At 39.6% G+C, this 27,317-nt stretch overlaps 1 protein-coding gene across 1 annotated transcript in view; it reads left to right on the plus strand.

Annotated features, from left to right (window-relative positions):
• The window catches only part of LOC150078519 (uncharacterized), a 541,829-nt gene extending 520,776 nt beyond the window's left edge, over window positions 1–21,053 (plus strand). The window contains exon 13 of the mRNA XM_090384590.1: window positions 20,813–21,053. Coding sequence (XP_090240716.1) covers window positions 20,813–20,913 — 101 coding nt within the window. The 3' untranslated portion in view covers window positions 20,914–21,053. The remainder of the gene's footprint in view (window positions 1–20,812) is intronic.
• Window positions 21,054–27,317: the final 6,264 nt, after the last annotated feature.

Here is a 27,317-nt window from a genome sequence, read left to right on the forward strand (position 1 = left end):
AAGGCTCAAGGGGTAGAATTTTTTTCAGCCTGGTCTGTACTTGTTAACAGAAGGGACTGCTTCTACAGGGATGGGATACACTTAAATAGAAAGAGTGCAAGAATATTTGCTGATGCTATTGAGGCAGTGTTAAGTGGGTCGGAAAACTGCTAGATTGGGAGGATACAAGGACTAATAGATTAACAGTAGCCACTGGCAGGGGTGAAAGTGATTCTTGCACGGCTTCTATTCAAATGAGCAGCAGCCTGGAAAACAAGATGCATGGTATTTCAGAGACTGCTGGGAATCACTGCGGTACAAGTAAACACATGGGTTGTGTTAGGGTAGCTAAAAATAGGAACAGGTACATGTATATTTGCATGTATACCAATGCTAGGAGTTTGGTAAATAAATTTGATGAATTTGAGGTGTTGATCAAAACATCAAAGCCAGATATTGTTGGGATATCAGAGACCCGGTGTCACACAGATATCTGTCTCCTCTCCTCCCTGCCTACTCCCATACTTCGCCTGGTAAGACTTGTCTCCACTGACCTCTTTGGGGATGCCTACTCTATCATCCCTATTCTTCTATCTGTTCTTCCCCAGTCTTCAGTCTCCCCCCTCTCTAACTAAATCGATGAAGGTACACCCTTAACAATGCCAAATTCTAATCAACGTCTAAATTCCACCGGTTTCGTCTAAATCTCTAAGACAACAAAGACTATTAGCTTTTATCTAGCGTAAAACCTCACATCTACATTTTGCCCAACCTATTAGGCCTTTAACACATCTCTTTAGCGTTCAACCCCAACCAGCGATTTCCTAACAGCAATCCCATTAAGCACTAATGTCAAATGCATAAATTTTTTTTTTTTTTAAGGTTCTAGCCACTGAAAATCCCAGGAAACTAGGTGGCAATTTGTTGTGATACTGGATACACCCGGCTAACCTCCACATGGCAGGGTATGGGCAACATCAGGCTCCACTAGGGACCTGGTGGCCAATAAGCCGGTCAAAATATGGGCACAACATATCACACTGCACAGACACGGCCCACACACTTTCAAGTCTCTGGCTTGACAGTGTACTGTCCTCGATACAGCAAAACACACACGGAGTTGGGAGAAATCTCAGGTGCCATTTGACACGAACATACCTTATACCTGTCACACAGATATAAGGAATGTAGAACTGGAATTTGGGGAGTACAATGTGTACAGGAAGGATAGACAGGATAGGAAGGGAGGAGGGGTTATGCTATTAGTTAAGAAACACAAAATCCAAAGAAGTGCAGCCAGTCGACATCACTGGACAGTGCAGTGCCGAGTCAGTTTGGTGTGACATAAGCACTGGTAGATCAAAATTGAGAGTAGGAGTGTGTTATAGCCCTAATGACTCTGATGAGTATAATAAAAAACTGTACAGGGCCCAGTAAATCAGAGATTGTTATAATTGGGAATTTTAGTTTCCTGGATATTGACTGGCATTTGTGGGTTGGTTAATCACACACTAGCAAGGCTTTTGTGGATTTATTGGATGATTGTTTTCTACATCAGCTTGTTCGGGAGGCAACTAGAGGGAATAAAATACTCTTGAGCTGATTATCAGTAGTGATCCTTCTTGCATTAAGAATCTACAGCTAAAGGAACCACCAGGTGGCAGTGATCACAATGTACTCAAGTGGGATTTACTCAAAGAGGTAACTACCATCTGGGGTAAAGGGAAGGGTTTTTGCTTTCGTAAAGGTAACTACGGAGGTCTGAGACAGTATTTAAATTCTATACGGTGAGACCAACTGATGATGTTACCAACAGAAAATTCAAAATGGGAAGCTTTCAAAGAATTAATCTTGGAAGCTACTAGGCTTTACATACTAACTAAGAAATATTGTTCAAGGTTTAGGCCTAAATATATGTCAGATGAACTAATGAGACATGTGGCAGAGAAGAAAAATGCATGGGATACATATAAATTAATGGGTGACATGGAAGTCTATGATAGATATAAGTTGTTCTGTAACCAAGGAGATTAGGCAGGCAAAGAATGCAAAGAAAAATATCGAAGGGTTCTTTACCTATGTAAACTGTAGAAGGAAAGGGATCAATCAGATTGGATATTGACCGCTCAATTGTTGATGATCCTGCTCAGGTGACTAATAAACTAAATGAGTATTTTGCATCTACATTCACACATGAGGAGTTATTCAGGGAGGGGAATGCCAGAGGTGAATTAAACTCTGGCAGTGAGCTAGATGATTTTGTAATAACTGAGAGGAACGTGGAGGTGAAATTGCTGAAGATAAACATAAAGGCATCCGGGATGGATCGATTGGATCTATCCAGTTAGATTAAAGGAGGCAGAAAAGGAAGTAAGAAAACCATTAACCCTAATTAGAGAGCTTCTTTGGACTCAGAAGAGGTACCCATGGACTAGAAATGTGAAAATGTGACCACAATTCAGAAAGGAGGATCAAAGGGCAACATAAATATTTATAGACCTGTTAGTTTAACTTCTGTTCCAGGGAAATGAATGGAGGCACTGGCTAAAGAAGCACTGCAGGATCATCTAGACAAGACTTTGTTTATAGCTCAGATACAGCATGGTTTTGTTAAGGGGAAGTCTTGTCTGACCAATTTGATTGGATACTATAATGTGGTCACACAGGAACTGGATGCAGGGAATAACTTTGATGTCATATATTTGGATAGAGAAAAAATATAGAAGAAAATATAGAGAAAAAATAATACGAAACTAGCTAAATATTTTGGAATTCGATTTTGCAGTATACCCAACGTAATCCATGCTGACCAAATGCGTAAAGTAATTAAAAAATTCATATCGTAGTTGACAAGGTTTGAATTGAATTTAAGTTGCATTCCATTACTTCAGTTTCTGCCTACACCAAAGCTTGCAACAATTGTAAAGGAGTTAATAATCAGTCCAAACTAGATTTTGAACAAGCTAACAAGCTGGAATTAATGTCATTAATTCCAACGTGTACAACAATATCACCGTTTGTGCCCTTAAAAGATGATATCTGCTCTGTCATCAACTTTTGCCCCTGGCAAATATACTCTGGTCCTGTTCCACCTATCCTTCTTGCATCGTATATTCCCCATCTCCCTGACAATAGTCACCAACAAATAACTAGTTCCTTTGGGACCAGTTCATTCTGCCTTGGAAATTGACAGGAGTTTACAGAACTAACTCCTGATACACAGGAATCAGTTCTGCCCTTGAGGTGGGCAGCTGAGAGTTTGATAAGCCTCTCATATTCTCATGTTAATTTCTTCGAGGGCATTTATAATACACCTCAAGCTCTCATAGACGCCCATCAGAATGCTGAGTTTGTGACTAATTTCTGACATTCTAACCATCTAGCACACACAAAGATCATGTCCTGTTTTGGAAATTTCGCATTCCACACATTTTTTGAAACTGTGATGCATTTGAGAACCCCCCCCCCCTTTGTTTCTTCCCTGAGTCACAGCACTCTCTCTCTCTCTCTCTCTCTCTAGTCTGGGATCTTTGCTTCGCAGCTCTAGTCTGGGTCATGATTCCATTTAAATACAGTTAAATTAACAATGGAATTTAATAAGATTAATAAATATTTTTGATTAATAGACAAATACAGTGCTTCGTATTACGTTATCTAGTTTTATGTTATACCTTAAATAATAGGTAATTAGTAATTTTAGGTCAAGTAATAGACAGTCATGTCATCTTAAAATGATCATAAAAGCAAACTTGTCACTGTCAGTAGTGCGAACATAATATCCACAGAACCAACAGAAAGCCATAAAAATATAATGCAAAGAACTGTTAATAGTAATAATATTCGTGGCATGCGATGTGAGAAAGCAAGTGTATGAGCTTATGTAGCATCAGCCAAAAAAAAATTCACACAACCATTGCCTCTAAATGTTTGTCCAGTTCCTCCTTAAATTTATTTAAACTATCAACCTCCACAATGACATATGGAAGTTAGTTCCAACAATTAACCACCCTCCAACTAAAGGCAAATTTCTGCACATGTCTTTCCTCAATTTGAATTTACGCCCCCTTAGGTTCGTAATCTGAACAAGTGGAAGAATCTCATCAGAATTCAGGAGCTAAACCTATTCAAGGTCTTTTACATCTCAATCAGATCACCTCTCAGGTGCCTAGTCTCCAGCCGCTGCAATTTGCAGAACTTAAGCCTCTCTTGGCAAGAGGATCCGTTCATTCTCCTCGCCAATCTTGTTGCACTACTTCCTAAAATGAGGCCTACGCAGTACTCAAGGCGTGGCCTGACCTGACCATTACCTTATACAAAGGGACAATCACCTCCTGGTCCCTGCTAGCAAAATTTCTGTATATCATTGACAAAACCCCATAACCTACTCTTGCAGCCTGTTTGCATTGTTCAGAAAACTTCATATCTGACTACACAACTACTCCCAGGTCTTTTTCATTTTCTATCACCCTAAGTGTAGTACAACACGTTTCTCTGGGGTTACTTTTACCCATCTGGCATGTTTCTCTGGGGTTACTTCTACCCATCTGCAGTACTTTACATTTGTCAAGGTTAAACTTCAGTTGCCACTTCTCAGCCCATCTGCCCAAATTTTCTAGATCCTGTTGCAGTAGCACACAGCCATTACTGCCATTAACAGCCCTGCCAACCTTTGTATCATCTGCAAACTTCGACACTAAGCCTGATATAGACTTTACCAATATCATTGATAAATATACAAAACAACAGTGGACCCAACACTGAACCCTGTGGGCCTCCACTAATAACATTAGTCCACAAAGAGCAGCACCCATGGATTACCACCCTTATTATCATTCTGTTCCAATTTGTAGAGTAGCCTTCCATGCAGAACAGTGTCAAAAGCTTTCCTGAAATCCAAGTATATGATATCAAAATTATTATTTTTTGCATCCAGTTCCTTTGTAACCATATTGTGCAAGATTGTGCAAGGCTCAAGGGGTAGAATTTTTTTCAGCCTGGACTGTACTTGTTAACAGGAGAGATTGCTTCTACAGGGATGGGATACACTTAAATAGAAAGGGTGCAAGAATATTTGCTGATGCTATCGAAGCAGTGTTAGGTGGGTCGGAAAACTGCTAGCTTGGGGGGATACAAAGACTAATAGTTTAACAGTAACCGCAGGCAGAGGTGAAGGTGATTCTTGCACAACTTCTATTAGAATAAGAAGCGACCTGGAGCGAGGGGTGTTGGGGGTTTCAGGGACGGATGGCAGTCATCCTGGAATAGTTGGGTATATGGGATGTGTTAGGGTAACAAGGAATAGGCATAGGAGCATGTATGCGTGCATGTATACCAATGCTAGAAGTATAGTAAATAAATTTGATGAATTTGAAGTGTTGGTCAAGACATCAAAGGCGGATATTGTTGGGATAGCAGAGACGTGGTGTCACAAAGATATAAGGAATGCAGAACTGGAATTTGGGGAGTACAATGTGTACAGAAAGGATAGACAGGACAGAAAGGGAGGAGGTGTTATGCTGTTAATTAAGAAAAACATAAAATCAAAAGAAGTGCATCCAGTTGATATAGATGGACAGTGCACTGTTGAGTCAGTTTGGTGTGACATAAGCACTGCAAAAGCAAAAATAAGAGTAGGAGTGTGTTATAGGCCTAATGACTCGAATGAGTACAATGAACAATTGTACAGAGAAATAGAGTGGGCCAGTAAATCAGAATGTCTTATAATGGGGGATTTTAACTTCCCAGATATTGACTGGAACTTGTGGGTTGGTCACTCACACACTAGTCAGACTTTTGTGGATTTATTGGATGATTGTTTTCTGCAGCAGCATGTTCGAGAGGCAACCAGAGAAAGTAATACTCTTGATCTGGTTATCAGCAGTGATCATTCGTGTATTAAGAATTTGCAGATAAAGGAACCACTAGGTGGCAGTGATCACAGTGTGCTGAAGTGGGATTTACTCAAAGAGGTAACTACCGTCAGGGGTAAAGGAAAGGGTTTTTGCTTCCGTAAAGGGGAGTACAGTGGTCTCAGACAGTTTTTAAATTCTGTACAGTGGGATCGACTGAAGATGTTACAAACAGTATATTCTAAGTGGGAAGCATTCAAGGAATTAATCGTGGAAGCTACTAGACTTTTCATACCGATGAAGAAATATTGTTCAAGGTTTGGGCCTAAATGGTTATCAAATGAATTAATGAGACTCGTGACAGAGAAGAAAAATTCATGGGATGCATATAAATTATCAGGCGACGCAGAAGCCTGTAGCAGATATAAGCTAGTCTGTAATCAGGTCACAAAGGAGGTTCGGCAGGCAAAGGCGGATTACGAGAAATCTTTGGCAAAAGATGCTAAGAAAAACAGCAAGGATTTCTTTACTTATATAAACTCTAAAAGGAAGGGGCTGAATATGATTGGTCCACTTGACATCGATGGTTCGACTGTTGATGATCCTGCTCAGATAGCAAACAAACTGAATGAGTATTTTGCATCTACATTCACACGTGAGGAATCATTACAGTTTGAAAATGGAAGAAGGTTATCAAATTGTAGCAGTGTGCTTAATGATTTTGTAATAACTGAGAGCAAAGTGGAGGAGAAATTGTTGAAGTTAAACATAAGAAAGGCACCTGGGGCGGATGGGATCTATCCAGTTATATTAAAGGAGGCGGCAAAGCAACTAAGCAAACCCTTAGCCATAATTATGAGAGCATCCTTGGATTCAGGGGAGGTTCCCACGGACTGGAGATGTGCAAATGTATCCCCAATTCACAAAGGAGGTTCGAAGGGTGACACGAATAATTACAGACCAGTTAGTTTAACTTCTGTTCCGGGTAAAGTAATGGAGTCACTGGTTAAAGATGCATTGCAGGATCATCTAGACAAGACTGCAGCAATAATTCAGACACAGCATGGGTTTGTTAAGGGAAAGTCTTGTCTGACAAATTTGATTGGTTATTATGATGTGGTCACAAAGGAACTGGATGCAAAAAATAATTTTGATATCATATACTTGGATTTCAGGAAAGCTTTTGACACTGTTGCGCATGGAAGACTACTGTACAAATTGGAGCAGAATGGTATTAAGGGTAAGTTGCTACAATGGATAAAAGGATGGTTAAGTGGGAGAAGACAGAGGGTGGTAATCAATGGGTGCTGCTCTTCGTGGACTAATGTTATTAGTGGAGTCCCACAGGGTTCGGTGTTGGGTCCACTGTTGTTTTGTATATTTATCAATGATATTGATGAAGGTATATCAGGCTTAATGTCGAAGTTTGCAGATGACACGAAGGTTGGCAGGGTTGTTAATGACAGTAATGGCAGTGTGCTACTGCAACAGGATCTAGATAATTTGGGCAGATGGGCTAAGAAGTGGCAACTGAAGTTTAACCTTGACAAATGCAAAGTACTGCATATGGGTAGAAGTAACCCCAGAGAAACGTACCAACTGTGTGGTACTACACTTAAGGTGGTAGAAAATGAAAAAGACCTGGGAGTAATTGTGCAGTCAGATATGAAGTTTTCTGAGCAATGTAGACAGGCTGCTAGGGCAGGTCATGGGGTTTTGTCAATGATATATAGGAATTTTGCTAGCAGGGAAAAGGAGGTGATTGTCCCTCTGTATAAGGCAATGGTCAGGCCACGCCTTGAGTACTGCGTACAGGTCTGGAGGCCTCATTTTAGGAAGGATGTAGATTTGCTTGAGCGTGTACAGAGAAGAGCAACACGATTGGTGAGGGGAATGAAGGGATCCTCTTACCAAGAGAGGCTTAAGTTCTGCAAATTGCAGTGGCTGGAGACTAGGCACCTGCGCGGTGATCTGATTGAGGTCTATAAGGCCTTGAATGGGTTGAGCACGCTGAATTCTGATGGGATCCTCCCACTTGTTCAGAATACGAACCTACGGGGACATAAGTTCAAATTAAGAAAGGATAGATGTAGAATAGATGTGCGGAAATTTGCCTTTAGCCAGCGGGTGGTTAATTGCTGGAACAAACTTCCATCTGTCGTTGTGGAAGTTGATAGGTTATATAAATTTAAGGAGGAACTGGACAGGCAATTGGAGGGTATGGTGTGATTTTTTTTTTTTTTTTTTTTGGCTGATGCTGCATAAGCTCCTACACTTGCTTTCTTGCATCAAGTGCCACTACTACTACTACTACTATATCCTAATATCCAATCAAATTTGTCAGACAAAACTTTCCCTTAACAAACCCATGCTGTGTCTGAATTATTTCTGCAGTCTCGTCTAGATGATCCTGCTATGCATCTTTAACCAGTGACTCCATTATTTTACCCAGAATAGAGGTTAAACTAACTGGTCTGTATTTACTCGTGTCACCCTTTGTCCCCCTTTGTGAATTGGGGTTACATTTGCACATCTCCAGTCCCTGGAGACCTGCCCTGAGTCCAAGGATGCTCTCATAATTATGGTTAAGATTTTGCTTAATTCCTTTGCTGTCTCCTTTAATATAACTGGATAGATCCCATCCACCCCAGGTGCCTTTCTTATGTTTAACTTCAATAATTTATCCTCCACTCTGCTCACAGTTTTTACAAAATCATTAAGCACCCTGCTACAATTTGATAACCTTCTGACATTTTCAATTCTTAGCTTCTGATGTGTGAATGTAGATTCAAAATACTGATTCAGTTTGTTTGCTATCTGAGCAGGATCATCAATAATCGAACCATCGAAATCAAGTGGACCAATCTGATTCATACCCTTCCTTTCAGAGTTAAGTAAAGAGACCTTTGCTGTTTTTTTCAGCATTCTTTGCCAAAGATTTCTCAAAATCTGCCTTCGCCTGCCTAACCTCCTTTGTGACTTGATTACAGACTAGCATATATCTGCCATTAGCTTCTGTGTCACCTGATAATTTATATGCATCCCATGCATTTTTCTTCTCTGCCATGGGTCTCTTTAGTTCATTTGATAACCATTTAGGTCTAAACCTTGAACAATATTTCTTAATAGGTATGAAACGTTTAGTAGCTTGCACGATTAATTTCTTGAATGCTTCCAGCTTAGAATTTGCTGTTGGTAAAATCATCAGTTGGTCCCACTGTACAGAATTTAAAAACTGTCTCAGACCACTGTACTCACCTTTACGGAAGCAAAACCCCTTTCCTTTACTCCTGATGGTAATTATATCTTTAAGTAAATCCCACATCAGTACACTGTGATCACTGCCACCTAGTGGATCCTTTATCTGCAAATTCTAAATACAAGAATGATCACTGCTGATAACCAGATCAAGAGTATTATCCTCTCTGGTTGCCTCTCGAACTTGCTGCTGCAGAAAACAATCATCCGATAAATCCACAAAAGTCTTACTAGTGTGCGAGTGACCAACCCACCTGTACCAATCAATATCTGGGAGGTTAAAATCTCCCATTATAAGACATTCTGATTTACTATCCCACTCTATTTCTCTGTACAATTATTCATTGTGCCTATAACACACTCCTACTCTTATTTTTGCTTTAGCAGTGCTTATTTCACACCTAACTGATTCAACAGTGCACTGTCCATCTATGTCAACTGGATGCACTTCTTTTGATTTTTTGTTTTTCTTAATTAACAGCATATCCCTCCTCCCTTCCTATCCTGTCTATCCTTTCTGGGGCGTCTCCATAGCCAGATGGGCAGGAGCAGCCATGCGTACCACACGCTTCATGATTAGACCAGGTTCGAGCCCATGACCACCACATAAGGAGGATGCAGAAAGGTGAGGGAATGACCACCTCATATCCCCAAAGCAATATAGCCTTAGTTGTTAATGCTCCTAAAAACCAAACAACAAGCAAACAAACTATCCTTTCTGTACACATTGTACTCCCCAAATTCCAATTCTGCATTCCTAATATCTGTGTGACACAACGTCTCTGGTATCCCAACAATATCCATCTTTGATGTCTTGACCAACAGGCGCCTCCGTAGCCAGGTGGGAAGGAGCAGCAGTGCATAGCACACGCTTCTTGATTAGACCGGGGTTCAAGCCCGTCACCACCAAATACGGAGAATACGGAAAGGTCAGGGAATGACCACCGCATATCCCGGAGCAATATGGCCTTAGTTGCTAATGCTCCTAAAAACCAAATAACAAAAAAACAAACAACAAATCTTGACCAACACTTCAAATTCATCAAATTTATTTACTATACTTCTAGCATTGGTATGCATGCAAGTATACATGCACCTATTCTTATTCTTAGTTACCCTAACACATCCCATATACCCACCTGTTTCGCAATGACTTCCATCAGTCCCTGAAACCCCAAACACCCCCTCGCTCCAGGCTGCTTCTTGTTCTAATTGAAGTAGTGCAAGAATCGCCTGCAGCTACTTTTAACCTTTTAGTCCGTGAATTCCCCCAAGCTAGCAGTTTTCCAACCCACATAACACTGCTTGATAGCATCAGCAAATATTCTCGCACCCTTCCTTTTTAAGTGTTTCCCATCCTTGTAGAAGAAGTCTCTCCTGTTAACAAGCATAGATCATGATTAAAAAAAATCTACCCCCTGAGCCTTGCACATTCCCTCCAGGGATAAATTGATTGACAAAGCTCTCGTCATGTACTCCCTCCTATTGTGTCTGGGCAGAATTGCACACTTTCAAATTTAACCCTAACTCACGAATTTTTTGAACATTGACTTGTACTTTTTAAGTAAATCTGCAGATCTCCTACTTTTAATATTATTGGTGCCAATGTGTACAACAATATCACCCTTTTTACCCTTAAAAGATGACATATGTTTCACAACATCACCAACTTTTGCCCCTGGCAGACATACCCAATATATTACCAATCTCCCTGGCACTCTCAGCTGCCCAATAATAACTAGTTCCTTTGGGACCAATGCATTCTGCCTTGGAGATTGCTGCTGTGTTGCCTGATGCACAATAGTGAGCTCTGGTGTTGAGTTGGGCAGCTGAGAGCTAAACAGGCCCCTCATATTAATATCTTCGAGGACATCTACCCTACATCTCAAGCTCTCATAGATGCCCATTAGAACGCTGAGTTGTCGCCTAACTTCTAGACACTCTCTGCACCTGGCACACACAAAGACATCCTCCTTGGCTAGATCATGTTCTGTTCCAGAGAATTCGGCAAACATTTCACAAATAGCACATTTTTTTAGGCTGTGATGTGTTGGAGAATTACTTCTCCCCCAAGTCATAGCACTCCTGCCACTTTGTGCCTGTTGCTTTGCTGCTCTAGTGTGGGGCATGATATTTTAAATTAAGATCAATAAATGATGGGTAAGTGGAAGAATACTCTGCTCACTGCCCTACCGAGGCACTGCTCTTCATGGACTAAAGTTATTAGTAGATTTCCCCAGCATTCTCTTCTGGGCCCATTGCTGTTTTTAATATTTATCAATGACATTAATGAAGGTATTATTAGGCTTAATGTCTGAGTTTGCAGATGGTACAATTTCCAGTGTGGTTAATGACAGTCATCAGGGTAAATTACTGCAACAATATCTAGGAATATTGGGCCGATGGACTGAGAAATGGCAGTTGAACTTTAAATTTACAAATGTAATGGGTACTATATATGGGTAGCAGTAACCACTCAGAGTACTGAAGAATTAAAAAGACCTGGGGGTAATTGTGCAGTTAGACACGAAATTCTCTGAGCAGTGCAAACATGGTCCTTGAGATTGTCGTCACAGACATTCTCTCAGATATGCCAGACAAGCTGCACTTGCTACCTCGGAGTCGAAAACGCTGATGGAACTCATATCCGGGTGACACTCGAGTCAAGTGGACCCAATTCTGGCGCAGTCCAGATGGTCTGTGACAGCCAAATCCTCTGCTTGCACCTTCACGAGGGTGGCACTGTTAGTAATCCTGGCTATAACCTCCATGCACACGTACATGGTGGGTGACCACTCAGATGTGAACCAATGTAAGCAGGGGTCGAGGTGTGGCGCCCACACCACATGGAGGAATGCCGTCCTTCTATGTTACCAGGCAGTACTAGGTGGTAAATGACTCTCATCAACTGGTGCAATACCACCACTTTGCTTATTGGAGGCCTGAAGTGGTGGAATCCATGTTTAATCTCCAGTCAACCATTCCCTATCTCTTCTATTATGCAGTATGATTGATGACTTTTGAAATTATGACAAACATCACAGTGAGATCCAATATTCCTTACATTTGGAGGGTACAGTTCTAAAACGGTATTCACAGGGTGGCCGCTATTTAGTACACCAGGCCGAACCTATTGGTAACTCTCTAGGAGGATTCCGGATCAGCTAGTGTATAATTTTGCCAACTCTAATCTGCCAGATAGTGACTGGAGGGAGTCCAAGGAGTGTGTATGCAGGGAGCATTATCGAGGCCACATTATGTCAAGGATCTGGGTATATTCTTACCATGTGTATGCCCTATCCAAAAATTTCATTACTTAATACAGCATGTACCCTCCACTTTTTCTTACTATCGAATACACCACGAATTCTCAAACTAATAGAGTAAGCTTATCTGCAAAAAGATCTAACCTCCCAAACCCTTCCTAGTTCATTTCACAAATATACGTGGTCTCATTTCTAAACTTAACGATTCCATTTCCACTTGCAGTGTGCCAAACCCCATGTACTTTTTCTGACAGAATCTCAGTTATCGGCTAATTTAACTACTGCCAAATTATTCGCTGTATGATTCCTTTCGCCTCAAAGGTGGTACTTGTGCATATGTCCGTACTGATATTCCCTGTCAGCGACTTGGCAATTTGGAATCTACTCTCTTTGATCTTCTCTGGCTTAAAATCTCTCTACCTCATTGTGTAAAATTCATCTTTTGTCTCTACCGTTCTCTAACTCCAATAATCACTTGCAGTTCTTTGACTTCCTCTCTTTGCAACTTGACTTTCTCCAGTCCAACTTTCGTAACAGTGAGATAATTTTCCTTGGTGATTTTAATGTTCACAACTCCAGCTGGCTTCCGTTTTCTGGTCACAGCGACCCAGGTGGTCGAGATTAGGATTAGCATTAGTAGAGGCATTTGATGCAAGAAAGCAAGCTTATGCAGCATCAGCCAAAAAAAAAAAAAACCCACTTCCACTTCACCCCTCTGTTCGTTCAAAATACCTGTCCAGCTGAGCCTTAAACTTATTTAGGCTATCAACCTCCATAAGGGATGGAAGTCTGTTCCACCAACCAACCACCCGCTGGCTAAAGGCAAATTTCCGCACATCTATCCTACATCTGTCTTTCCTCAATTTGAATTTATGCCCTCTCAGGTGATTTTTCTGAGCTAGAGGAAGAATCCCATCAGCATTGAGCATGCTTAAACCATTCAAGGCTTTATACACCTCTATCAGATCACCTCGCTGGTGCCTAGTCTCCAGACTCTGTAATTTGCAAAACTTAAGCCTTTCTTCGTAAGAGCACCCCTTTGTTCCATTCACTAATCTTGTTGCCCTTCTCTGTACTCGTTCCAGCAGCTCTACATCCTTCTTGAAATGAGGCCTCCAGATCTGTATACAGTACTCTAGGTGTGGCCTGACCATTGTCTTATACAATGGAATAATCACCTCCTTATCCCTGCTGGAAAAACTCCTGTATATCATTGACAATACTCCATGAGCTACTCTTGCAGCCCGTCTGCACTGCTCAGAGAACTTCATATCTGCCTGCACAACCACCCCCAAGTCCCTTTCATTCTCTACCACTGTCAGTGTAGTACCACAGAGTTGATACGTTGCTCTGGGGTTGCTGTTTCCCACGTGTAGTACTTTACATTTGTCAATGTTAAACTTCATTTGCCACCTCTCAGCCCATCTGCTCAACCTTTCCAGATCCTGTTGCAGCAGCATAGTGTCAGTAGTGTCCTTGACAACCCTGCCAACCTTTGTATTGTCTGCAAACTTGGACATTAAGCTTGATATACCATCATCAATATCATTTATAAATACAGAAAACAATAATGGACCCAACACTGAGCCCTGAGGGACTCCACTAATAACATTAGTCCACGATGAGCAGTGTCCATTGATTACCACTCTCTGTCTTCTCCCCCTCAACCACCCCTTTATCCATAGCAGCAATTTGCCTCCAATGTCACACTGGTCCAATTTGTGTAGCAGTCTTCCATGTGCAACAGTATCAAAAGCCTTTCTAAGATCCAAGTATATAATATCAAAGTTATTCCGTGACTGCATCATAGTATCCAATCAAGTTGGTCAGGCAAGACTTCCCCTTAACAAAACCATGCTGTGTCTGAGCTATAACTGAAGTCTTGTCTAAATGATCCTGCAGTGCTTCTTTAACCAGTGCCTCCAATAATATTCCTGGAACAGAAGTTAAGCTCACAGGTCTATAATTACTTGTGTCAGCCTTTGATCCTCCTTTGTGAATTGGAGTTACATTTGCACATTTCCAGTCTATGGGTACCTCCCCTGAGTGCAAGGAAGCTCTCATAATTATGGCTAAGGGTTTGCTTACTTCCTTTGCTGCCTCCTTTAATATAACTGGATAGATCCCATCCACCCCGGGTGCCTTTCTTGTGTTTATCTTCAACAGTCTCTCCTCCACTTTACTCCCAGTTATTTCAAGATTCTGTAGCTTACTGCTAGAGTTGAATACACCTCTGGCATTCCCCTTGCTGAATAACTCCTCATGTGTGAATGTCGATGCAAAATATTCATTTAGTTTGTTAGCTACCTGAGCAGGATCATCAACAGTTGACCCATCAATATCAAGTGGACCAATCTCATTCATCCCCTTCCTTCTAGAGTTTACATAAGTAAAGAACTCTTTGCTGTTTTTCTTTGCATCCCTTGCCAAGGATTTCTCGTAATCTGCCTTCGCCTGCCTAACCTCCTTTGTAACTTGGTTGCATATCAACTTGTATCTATCATAGGCTTCTGTGTCATGTGTTAATTTGTAAGTATCCCATGCATTTTTCTTCTCTGCCATATGCCTCATTAGTTCATCTGACATCCATTTTGGCCTAAACCTTGAACAATATTTCTTAGTTGGTATGTAAAGCCTAGTAGCTTCCAAGATAAGTTCTTTGAATGCTTCCCATTTTGAATTTGCTGTTGGTAACATCATCAGTTGGTCCCACTGTATAGAATTTAAATACTGTCTCAGTCCATCGTAGTCGCCTTTACGGAAGCAATAACCCTTCCCTTTACCCCTAATGGTAGTTACCTCTTTGAGTAAATCCCACATCAGCACACTGTGATCACTGCCACCTAGTGGTTCATTTATCTGCAGATTCTTAATGCATGAAGAATCACTGCTGATAATCAAATAAAGAGTATTACTCCCTCTAGTTGCCTCCCGAACATGCTGATGTAGAAAGCAATCATCCAATAAATCCACAAAAGCCCTGCTAGTGTGTGAGTAACCAGCCCCCAAATTCCAGTCAATATCTGGGAAATTAAAATCTCCCATTATAAGACTCTCTGATTTACTGGCCTACTCTATTTCCCTGTACAGTTCCTTATTATACTCATCAGAGTCATTAGGCCTATAGCACACTCCTACTCTCAATTTTGATCTCCCAATGCTTATGTCACACCAAACTGACTCAACACTGCACTGTCCAGCGATGTCGACTGGCTTCACTTCCTTGGTTTTTATGTGTTTCTTAACTAATAGCATAACCCCCCCCCTTCCTATCCTGTCTATCCTTTCTGTAGACGTTGTACTCCCCAAATTGCAGTTCTGCATCCCTTATATCTGTGTGACCCCACATCTCTGATATCCCAACAATATCTGCCTTTGATGTTTTGAGCAATACCTCAAATTCATCAAATTTATTTACTAAACTCCTAGCATTGGTGTACACGCAAGTATACCTGCACCTGTTTCTATTCGTAGCTACCCTAACAAAACCCATGTGTTAACTTGTACCACAATGGCTCCCAGCAGTCTCTGAAATACCATGCATCTTGTTTTTCAGGCTTCTGCTCATTCTAATAGAAGCAGTGCAAGAATCTCTTTCACCTCTGCCAGTGGCTACTGTCAATCTATTGGTCTTTGTCTCCCCCCAAGCTAGCAGTTTTCCGACCCACCTAACACTGCCTCGATAGCATCAGCAAATATCCTTGCACCCTTTCTATTTAAGTGTATCCCATCCCTGTAGAAGCAATCTCTCCTGTTAACAAGTACAGTCCAGGCTGAAAAAAATTCTACCCCTTGAGCCTTGCACAATCTTTCCAGGGCCGAATTGATCGACAAGGCTCTCATCATATACTCCCTCCTATCGTGTCTGGGCAGAATTGCAGACACTTTCAAATTCAACCCTAATTCTCGGCTTTTGTTCAACAGTGACCTTTATTTGTTAAGTAATTCTGCCGGTCTCCTACTCTTAATATTATTAGTGCCACCGTGTACAACTATATCACCTTTTGTGCCCTTAAAAGATGATATTCGCTCTACAACGTCATCAAGGCTTTTGATACTGTTGCACATGGAAGACTGCTGCACAAATTGGAGCAGTGTGGCATTGGAGGCAAGTTGCTGCTATGGATAAAGGGGTGGTTGAGGGGGAGAAGACAGAGAGTGGTAATCAATGGACACTGCTCATCGTGGACTAATGTTATTAGTGGAGTCCCTCAGGGTTCAGTATTGGGGCCTTTATTGTTTTCTGTATTTATAAATGATATTGATGATGGTATATCAGGCTTAATGTCCAAATTTGCAGACGATACGAAGGTTGGCAGGGTTGTCAAGGACACTACTGACACTATGCTGCTGCAACAGGATTTGGAAAGGTTGAGCAGATGGGCTTCGAGGTGGCAAATGAAGTTTAACATTGACAAATGTAAAGTACTACATATGGGAAACAGCAACCCCAGAGCAACGTATCAACTCTGTGGTACTACACTGACAGTGGTAGAGAATGAAAGGGACCTGGGGGTTTTGGTGCAGGCAGATATGAAGTTCTCTGAGCAGTGCAGACGAGCTGCAAGAGTAGCTCATGGTGTATTGTCAATGATATATAGGAATTTTTCTAGCAGGGATAAGGAGGTGATTATTCCCTTGTATAAGGCAATGGTCAGGCCACACCTAGAGTACTGTATACAGGCCTGGAGGCCTCATTTCAGGAAGGATGTAGAGCTGCTGGAACGAGTACAGAGAAGGGCAACTAGATTGGTGAATGGGACAAAGGGGTTCTCTTACGAAGAAAGGCTTAAGTTTTGCAAATTACAGTGTCTGGAAACTAGGCACCAGCGGGGTGATCTGATAGAGGTGTACAAAGCCTTGAATGGTTTGAGCATGCTCAATGCTGATGGGATTCTTCCTCTAGCTCAGAAAAATCACCTGAGAGGGCATAAATTCAAATTGAGGAAAGACAGATGTAGGATAGATGTGCGGAAATTTGCCTTTAGCCAGCGGGTGGTTGGTGGGTGGAACAGACTTCCATCCCTTGTCGTGGAAGTTGATAGCCTAAATAAGTTTAAGGCTCAGCTGGACAGGTATTTCGAACGAACAGAGGGGTGAAGTGGAAGTGGTTATTTTTATTTATTTATGTTACTTTTTTTTTTTTTTTTGGCTGATGCTGCATAAGCTTGCTTTCTTGCATCAAATGCCTCTACTAATGCTAATGCTAAACCTTTGCCCCTGGCAGACATACCCTGGTCCTGTTCCACCTATCTTTTTTACAAAGCATGTTCCCCATTTCCCTGACAATAGAGTCACCAACAACTACTAGTTCCTTCGGGACCAGCGCATTCTGCCTTGGGGGTTGCCTCTGTGTCACGCGATGCACAAGCGCAAGCTCTGTCGTTGATGTGGGCAGCTGAGTGCTTGATGGGCCCCTCAATTTAGTTTCTTCGAGGGCATCCACCCTGTCCTTCAAGCTCTCATATAGGCCCACAAGAACACCGAGTTGTTGCCTAATATCGATACACTCCTTGCATCGCGCACACACAAAGACATCCCCCTTGGCAGTATCATGTCCCGTACCCGATTGCTCTGCAAACATCAGGCAAACAGTGCATTTTATAAGGCTGTGAGTCAGAGGACAACTGCCCCCCTCAGTTCTGCTCTGAGCCACAGCACTTCCATTAGCTTGAGCCTTTTGCTCTGCTGCTCTGGTCTGAGTCATGATTCTATTAATTTATTAATTAATTATAATTAATTATGTTATGTTATTAATTATGTTAAATGTAATTAATTATATTACGTTTGTAATCTAAGTCGTTATATGTATTTATTTAAACGTACAATTTAACTGCTAACAAAGTTCACCTAACGCTATCTAGTACGGTATATAACTATCGTATCACAAAGGCCGGAAAATTACGAACGGTAGCGGAGTTGAAACACGTGGAAACCCTTACCGATACTTTTATGCAATTACAAGGCCGAGTAAAGAATAAATACACCGAATTAATCAGAAAATCACAAAATAATGTGATACTACTAAATTTAAATCAAAAGTTTTAGAAAAACAATAATTTCAAATCAATAAATAAGAAAAAATCCACTTAGCGGCTTTGAACACGACCGGCTCTAGTAGCCTCGTCAGCAGACCCAATATACTGAACACTATACTGAACAATTGCTCAGAAAGAACCGAGCGATTGTTCAGTATAGTGTGTAATTTCCTAGGTTACATCTGGAGAGACAGGATGTGAATAAAATAGTCAATAAGAATTTAAAAAATGAATTAGATAGTATGAATAAGAGCTGTGATGCTCAGTACATTCTACATTGATATTAATATTTGTAAAATAATAAGAGGAGCTTATCTCTATATGGTACGTAGAACACTTCCGTATGATACTCTCCATAAATTAAAACGAAAAAAATCAAAAAACTTACATTATAGTAAAAAATAATTAAAAATCAATTTAATGCAATTAAAAATATCAATTAATCAATTAATATTTTTAATTGTGTTAAATTGACTTAATTATGTTAAATTGGTTTTTAATTATTTTTTACTCTAATGTAAGTGTTTTGATTTTTTTCGTTTTAATTTCTGGAGAGTATCATACGGAAGTGTTCTACGTACTATATTGAGGTAAACTCCTCTTATTATTTTACAAATATTAAATAGAAATGGCAACACAAATATTAGCTTACTCGGATTACGATGTAACCGACTCGAACAGTATGAAAGCTGCAGTAAAACTAATTGTCAGCTTGCAAAACGATCGCTTAAATAGGCAATGGAAAATTCTGTGCAATCATAGAAAGCAGTAGAATGTGGTAGAAATGCATTTTAGAAACGTCGTTATTTTCCCTGGAGATGCGTGGGCCGCAAATATCCATCGCAGGCGGCCAATTTGACACCCCTGGTTTAAGGCCATGGTTAAGCCGTATTTTAAGTTCTGTATCCAGGTCTGGAAGCACCACTTTAGGATGTAGATCTGCTGGAATGAGTGCAGAGAAGGGCAACCATGTTGGTGAAGGAATCAAAAGACCAAACAGCTGGTCTTTTGTTCCTGCAGCTGTCTCGAGACCAGGCAGCTACGGGGAAATTTGATTGAGATGTTTAAAGCCTTAACTGGACTGAGTGTTAATGGTATTATTATTCCACTTGCTGAGACTGCACACAAAAGGACATAAATTCAAGTTGACGAATGATGGTTGCAGGATAGATGTGCAGATGTTTGCCTTCAGCCAGCAAATGGTTGATTGTTGGAATAAATTCAAGGGAGAACTAGACAAATTGTTGGAGGGTGCAGATGCATGAACTTGTTTTTTTTCTGATGCTATTCAAGTTTGTTTTCTTGCATTATTTGCTATTACTACTACTACATAATATCCAGTGTTAGCACACTAATAAAAAGGATTTTTAACCCATTACTAGGCATGCGTGGATTGACTTAATCCCCAAAGTTATTCATATCATTTGAAAACAAAGAAATTAAATTGCTAATTTGCTGAGAAATTCACTATTTTCAAGTAAAATTAATACATTTTTTGGTAATAATACTCACTCTGTCTGCTGTTATTATTCAGCAAAATAATCAGCTCATTTTTTCTAGTTTATTGAAAGAAGCTGTCGTCTCTAGAGCAAAGTTTCCGGCATCCCCCATACTTCTCTTTCAACCCATGCACGGTACTAAGTACTATAGGTTTTGATACCTTTCGTGTTTGGGGTTTTCATAAAAAAAAAAAAAAAAAAAATTCCAAAATTTTTCATTAGCCAATGAATCAACAGTTGTGACAAGCCATGTAAGGAATGTAGTCTTGCTACTTGACCAGTGTAAATTTGCTGGAGTCAGCTGTCTTATCATTTACTTCTTTATGTGGCACCTCCATAGCCAGGTGGGCAGGAGCAGCAGTGCGTAGCACACGGTTCTTGTTTAGACCGGGGTTCGAGCCCGTGACCACCAAATATGGAGGATGCAGAAAGGTTAGGGAATGACCACCACATATCCCTGGAGCAATATGGCCTTAGTTGCTAATGCTCCTAAAAACCGAATAACAACAAACAACTTCTTTATGTAACAATATCTGAATATTGTGTTTTCTTGACTCTTCTTGCATGCTCCTATGGAAAGGAAAGAATTTATGTAAAGTACTTAGAACAGCTGTTTTTATTTGTTTGTATAACGACTCGCCCTTCTCAAGACATTCATTCGAAAGAGTGCCAGATTAATTTTAAAATAAAACCGGATGATAAAAATAAATTATGCTGATTCGTCACTTATTTCTGTTTTTATTTAAAATTTTCTTTTATTATTATTATTTATTTGTTTTGAGAATTGTATATTTAAAAATTAATATAGTTACTCATTAAAAATAACTACTTTAGTTTCCCAACTAATTTTATACAGAAAAATTTTGATTGTGATATATTTGTAATTGTTTTTTTATTTATTGTTATTTTTATTTTTTTTTCAGTGGAAAGAAAATCAACTAAGGCCCTCATAGAATCCTTGGAAAATGAGGCAGCAGACTTTGATCACATCTGTGCAGTACAAATTCAGCACCAAAGCAGATGACTTTACTAAGATGTCCACCCTTTACCAAAGAGTTGTGATATAATTCCACATCTGTCAGTGCCAAGAGTTAAGGCAGAAATGAAAACAGCTTATGAATATAATAAGCATTTCACTTGCTAAGCTTTTTGTTTTCTATGTGTGTACACATGCTTAAGGGACTCTTTTTTTTTTTTTTTTATTAAATAACTAAGTACTTTAGAGTGAAACAGCTATAAATATATAGCAGCTGTTTCCTCTTCTTCCCCTTTGCAATTATGAATATTACTCTCCCCTCCCCTTTTTTGTGCAAATGCATTTCTCACTTAAACTGTATTAATGCAAATCCTTCATCACACAGTGTCATTACTAGAAATATTCAAGGCGACAAGCAGAACAAAAGTTTGAGGCCTCGTGATATTTTAAAGTACTACTATAGAATGTCACTGCAAAGTTCATTGCTATTTTTCCCTTCCTATTGGCAAAGCATGATTTTGTTAATACAAAATTAATTTCACTTTTGTGTGATTTGCATATCTATATATAATGAGGTAATAAGATGTAAGATTTCCAAGGTTAAATTTAAGATTTCCAAAAGTCTTGTAACGTAAAATTTTTCTCACCGTCTACTGCAGTAAAGTACTACTACTATTTACAACATTTTCCTGAGCAAATGTTGTGCGTAAATAGTATGCTTTTAAATTCGAAATAACATCCTGTTCCATAGTTTGGATGAGTGTAGACGTGTTTGGCAGTAGAAAATGCATCTAGATGCATAGGATGTCCAGGAGCATTAACTAATAGAAGCAAAATCTTGAAAGGAACATCGTTGCCTTTACAATACTTTTCAACCTTGGGAATGAAGCAGCATTTAACCAGTCCTCAAAGAGAGATATTGTTATCCATGCTCGTTGGTTCGATCAGAAATGCACGCGTAGGGTGACTTTATTGATGCTCTTAAATGCACGAGGATTTCCAGAATGGTACACAAGCAATGGTATAATCTGTAATCTCCCGCTGCATTAGCCCTAAGCAAGAGCGTGGCCCTATTTTTTGAAACCTGGCATTGTCTTTTCCTCTTTGGCATTGTATGTTCGATCCGGTATGTTTTTTCCAAAACAGAACAGTCTTGTCAACATTAAAAATTTACTGCATTGAATAGCCGCCTTCATCAATAATTTTTTCCATATATTTTTCCATTTAATACATCACAAAATTTCTCTGCAGCTGCAGAATCGGCACTGGCGACTTCATCGCATACTTTAATGTTTTGGAAACCAGCGCGATGCTTGAACCTATTAAACCACCCATTGCTTGCCATGAACTTGGCTTGGGGTTTGCCACACTTATCTTTAATATCTTCATAAATACTTCTTTCTTTTGCTTGAATGGTTATTAGACTCAGGGGCACTTGCTTCTGAATCTGATTTTCCATCCATATTCGATATAGCACCAGAACGCTGTTTTGTGATCACTGTTGATCTTAAATGTTCTGATCCTTTAACATGTTCTTTTATACATGCACTGTCCTTGAAAATAGTATTCGTTGTTGAAGCAGAGAGACCTAATTCCCTTGCAATAGAAGAAAAAATTTGTCCTGCTTCGTACTTCTTAATCACTTTCAACTTCATCTCTAAATCAATTTTGTTTCAGTTCCTGGCACTGCCACCACTTGCACTTTCCGTTGGTCCCTTTCCCTTCATCATTGTAATACATAAATAGGAATGAAGAGAAGTTTCTGAAAATTTGTTTTTTATATGATTGAAGATTTCAGTGAAGGGAACTCATTTCGCCATAATACTGTAACGTAAAAACCCCACAGAATTCCAGTGATTGGTATTATCGCAAATGCAATAAGATTGAGTTTACTATCGGTTTATAATAGATTGCACTAACAGAAAAGCCCAATAAACTGGAAAGTGCAAATTGTTTTATTGTTTTTTGGTCGTGACCTCCAGAAACATGCTTTCGAAAAATATCACATAGACATTCAAAATTGATTCTTATAACAGAACGTATGATAATGATGAACGCATAGTGCAATTTCCAATATAAATAGGATCTTTTAGAGAGATAAATAGCTTAGTAATATAGCAAAATTTTCAACTTCCAAGAACTTGGAACGAATTATAAAAAAAAAAAAAAAAAAAAAAATGTGTTATTGGGTTCGCATTACGATATTTTCACAATACCTCCATTTATCCCTACAGCTGCAAAATAAGTTTCCATATTTTTTTCAGTTTGCACTGGCCACCAAATGCTTAAGTAATGTCGAATTTGCATGAGTCAAGTATTGCATAAGTCAGGCAGTCCTGTATCTTTTTCTTTTCCTGTTTAGGATCAGCTGTGAGGTCTATGTTGATCCCTATGATGTCAATAAGGATCTGTCTTCTAAGCCTATAGTTGGGCCTCTTTGAATTATTTCCTAATCTAACCTGCTGGTGGCAGCGCACCAGCCAGAACCTGCAAGGCAGGGGTGCTGACCATACAGCATACCCTGGTAATTTAAGTATAATGACATGCTGGATGGATCCTAGTTTTGCTCTATTGTTGTCTAGTAACATTCTAGGGAACAAGACACCAGCCCCACAAGTAATTACTGGGAGGAAGTTCACCTTATAAATGAGGGCTAAAGTCTTCCTTTTTAAACCTTAGTCGGCTGTACTTATTCTAGAAATTATGACAGCATACCTTCTCATTTTTTTGCCAACATTTGTTAGATTATGAGGATGAAATGTTAGCTTGGAGTCAAAGATGACTCCAGAGTATTTTAATTCTGTTGTTAGGGCTATTCTTTTTCTTGAAATCTTTATCAGAAGTAATCTTCTTAATTTGTCTTTTAGTAGGATGGATTTAGTTTATGTACTAAAAATTACCAGCTTATGGGTTTGTGCCCAGTTTTGTAGAAGGTACAATATATACATAGTGTATACTGTTTCTTGTCTAGTGACACAGAGGGGTTTCCTCTACAAACCGCAAAGTATGCTTTGTTGTAATGTACAAACCTGTAAATGCGAGAGATAGTGTATTTGTGTTAGTTTGCATAGGTTGCTCCCATTGCAGTCCAATTTGGAGGGCAGCCTTCTAGAACAACATTCTAGCTATCATACTAACAATTACATAAGTACAGTATTTTTTTAATACTTATTTACAGACAGACCGATTTCTAACAGTACACAACATTCCCTGATTCATTTACCTTGTTTTATCATCATTACACATTCAGACAGGACACAAGTGCCACCTAGAAGATATCACCAAGACAGGACTTTTTTTTTGACCAAATCACAGTGCATTTACACAGTCTCCGTATAGTTTACAGAGGTAACCAGTCTTCACGCTTCATTTGTACTACTTAACGTGGACATAACATTAAATTTTTATATATATATTCAGGGTACAACAGTCAACATGTACAGGACATTCTCATTCAATCCACATTTATGCACATTCAAGTCATTCATAACAGTACCCTGAATAAGACACACACTTTATGATTTTCCCCCACCCCTCTCGGTTAAGTAACTTGTTTCCTGCTCAGCATATGGTTCAATATGTACATGTATCTGTACCCTATCTATGGTGGCTCCCAGACTACTGTCCATCTCCACCTAGTGTCACTGTGATGAAATACAGAAACTCTTATAAACCAGGCCTGACGTGTGGTTAATGAATATATATGTAGTGTTATTGAATGTTCAGTAGTGTGCATTGTGAGTGTCAGGTCTCTTTGCCACCAGGGAGCAGCCATCACCTGGACAACTGCTGCCCGGTGCCCATCCTCAGCACATGGAGCAGTACCTGTTCCGTCTTTTATTGCATCCACTGGACGTAGTGCAAAACCAGTGAATGTCAGGTTGCTCAGTCCTGAATACCCCACTATCTTAACTGCAGGCCTTTTTCCACTGTGTGTGTGTGTGTGCATGCACAAAATCCTGGATCCACAGGAGGTAGTGCCATACCTGTAGATGCCGGCAAAATCCCATACCCAGGCTGTCCAGCCTGAGTACGGCAAAAAATAAATAAATAAAAAATTATAAAATAAAACAAAAACATTTTTTTCTTTTGCACCAGTGGACGCACACACTAGTACCTAGAGACTAAAGTAATTCAAAAGTTTGTGACATTTTGTCAAAGGAAATCCAACGTTTCAAAAAAAAAAAAAAACTGAAAGCACAAACATACAATATAAACTTATATACAAAGTTTCCTCCTCAAGTTACTCATTACTCTTAACATATTTACAATATCACATCAGATGTTCCTTCCACTTCTAGCACAGATAATTATTTGACTCAAATTATTTATTCTATTTCAATCTCAGGATAGAACTATGGCAGATTTAGTCCCAAAATTTTTGCTTTTACAAACTTCAGGAACCCTGTTTCTAACAGTATAGTAGATGTGTGAGTTCATACAATCATACTATCCATATGTGCTCATCTGATTATCTCAACAGTTTACACCACCTTTCAAACACAAGTTTGATTCTAATCACCTGTAACTTGAAGACCACAGTGACCACAGCAGTATTTCCTCAATATTTTCAAATTTTACAAATGTCACATACCACTGTGTCACATCAAGTTATTCAAAATTTTATGTGACAAAAAGAAGCCTTGCCTCGCATTCCGCTAAAATCCAGTTATAAGTGAATATTCAATCATTCACCTCTGAGATGAAACATAGTTACTTATCTAGCTGAACAGGTTTTCTTCAATGTTGAAGATTCATCCAGCACAAATAGAAACTGGATTAAATTAATAATGGTCATATTTAAGTACAGCAGGCCCTCGTTATAATGCGGTTCGGTCTATGCTGATTCGCTATAATGCTGTTATTATATTATAACTCATAACTCACTCTAATGCTCCTTTACCAACTTACAGATTGAATTTTTCATATGATGTAGTTGATAGCTTGAAAATAAATAGCAAAATAGCAATAAAATATCTCAAGTTCCCACGGCAACTTGAGATATTTTCCTGCGCTCAGTGAAATATTCTCCCACGCTAATTTAATTGTGAGTTGTGGTCTATCAACATTTTAAAAAATTATCAAGTGTATTGCTTGCAATGTTTGTATTATATGCAAATATTGCAAGCAATATCCGAAGTCTAGTTATCAGTCGCTACAGTGTTAGACACTGTCCGTAAACTGACATTTTACTTGAACATCTTATCATGATTAATGCAACGCACTTACATTTTCGAAGATTAATAATGGTGGATAAGAATTAAAAAGCAACAATGTCGTAGTAGTAGTAGTGGCATGTGATAATTATTACTAATAATATTAAGAGTAGGAGACCGGCAGAATTACTTAACAAGTACAGGTCACTGTTGAACAAAACCCGAGGATTAGGGTTGAATTTGAAAGTGTCTGCAATTCTGCCCAGACACGATAGGAGGGAGTATATGATGAGAGCCTTGTCGATCAATTCGGCCCTGGAAAGATTGTGCAAGGCTCAAGGGGTAGAATTTTTTTCAGCCTAGACTGTACTTGTTAACAGGAGAGATTGCTTCTACAGGGATGGGATACACTTAAATAGAAAGGGTGCAAGAATATTTGCTGATGCTATCGAGGCAGTGTTAGGTGGGTCGGAAAACTGCTAGTTTGGGGGGAGACAAAGACCAATAGATTAACAGTAGCCACTGGCAGAGGTGAAAGAGATTCTTGCACTGCTTCTATTAGAATGAGCAGAATCCTGAAAAACAAGATGCATGGTATTTCAGAGACTGCTGGGAGCCATTGCGGTACAAGTAAACACATGGATTGTGTTAGGGTAGCTAAGAATAGAAACAGGTGCAGGTATACTTGCATGTACACCAATGCTAGGAGTTTAGTAAATAAATTTGATGAATTTGAGGTATTGCTCAAAACATCAAAGGCAGATATTGTTGGGATATCAGAGACGTGGTGTCACACAGATATAAGTGATGCAGAACTGCAATTTGGGGAGTACAACGTCTACAGAAAGGATAGACAGGATAAGAAGGGGGGAGGGGTTATGCTATTAGTTAAGAAACACAAAAACCAAGGAAGTGAAGCCAGTCGACATCGCTGGACAGTGCAGTTGTTGAGTCAGTTTGGTGTGACATAAACATTGGGAGATCAAAATTGAGAGTAGGAGTGTGCTATAGGCCTAATGACTCTGATGAGTATAATAAGGAACTGTACAGGGAAATAGAGTAGGCCAGTAAATCAGAGAGTCTTATAATGGGAGATTTTAATTTCCCAGATATTGACTGTAATTTGGGGGCTGGTTACTCACACACTAGCAGGGCTTTTGTGGATTTATTGGATGATTGTTTTCTACATCAGCATGTTCGGGAGGCAACTAGAGGGAGTAATACTCTTGATTTGATTATCAGCAGTGATTCTTCATGCATTAAGAATCTGCAGATAAATGAACCACTAGGTGGCAG

Source organism: Mastigoproctus giganteus, chromosome 11 (assembly GCF_048544385.1).
Source record: "Mastigoproctus giganteus isolate SK-2022 chromosome 11, ASM4854438v1, whole genome shotgun sequence".
NCBI classification, from domain to species: domain Eukaryota; kingdom Metazoa; phylum Arthropoda; class Arachnida; order Uropygi; family Thelyphonidae; genus Mastigoproctus; species Mastigoproctus giganteus.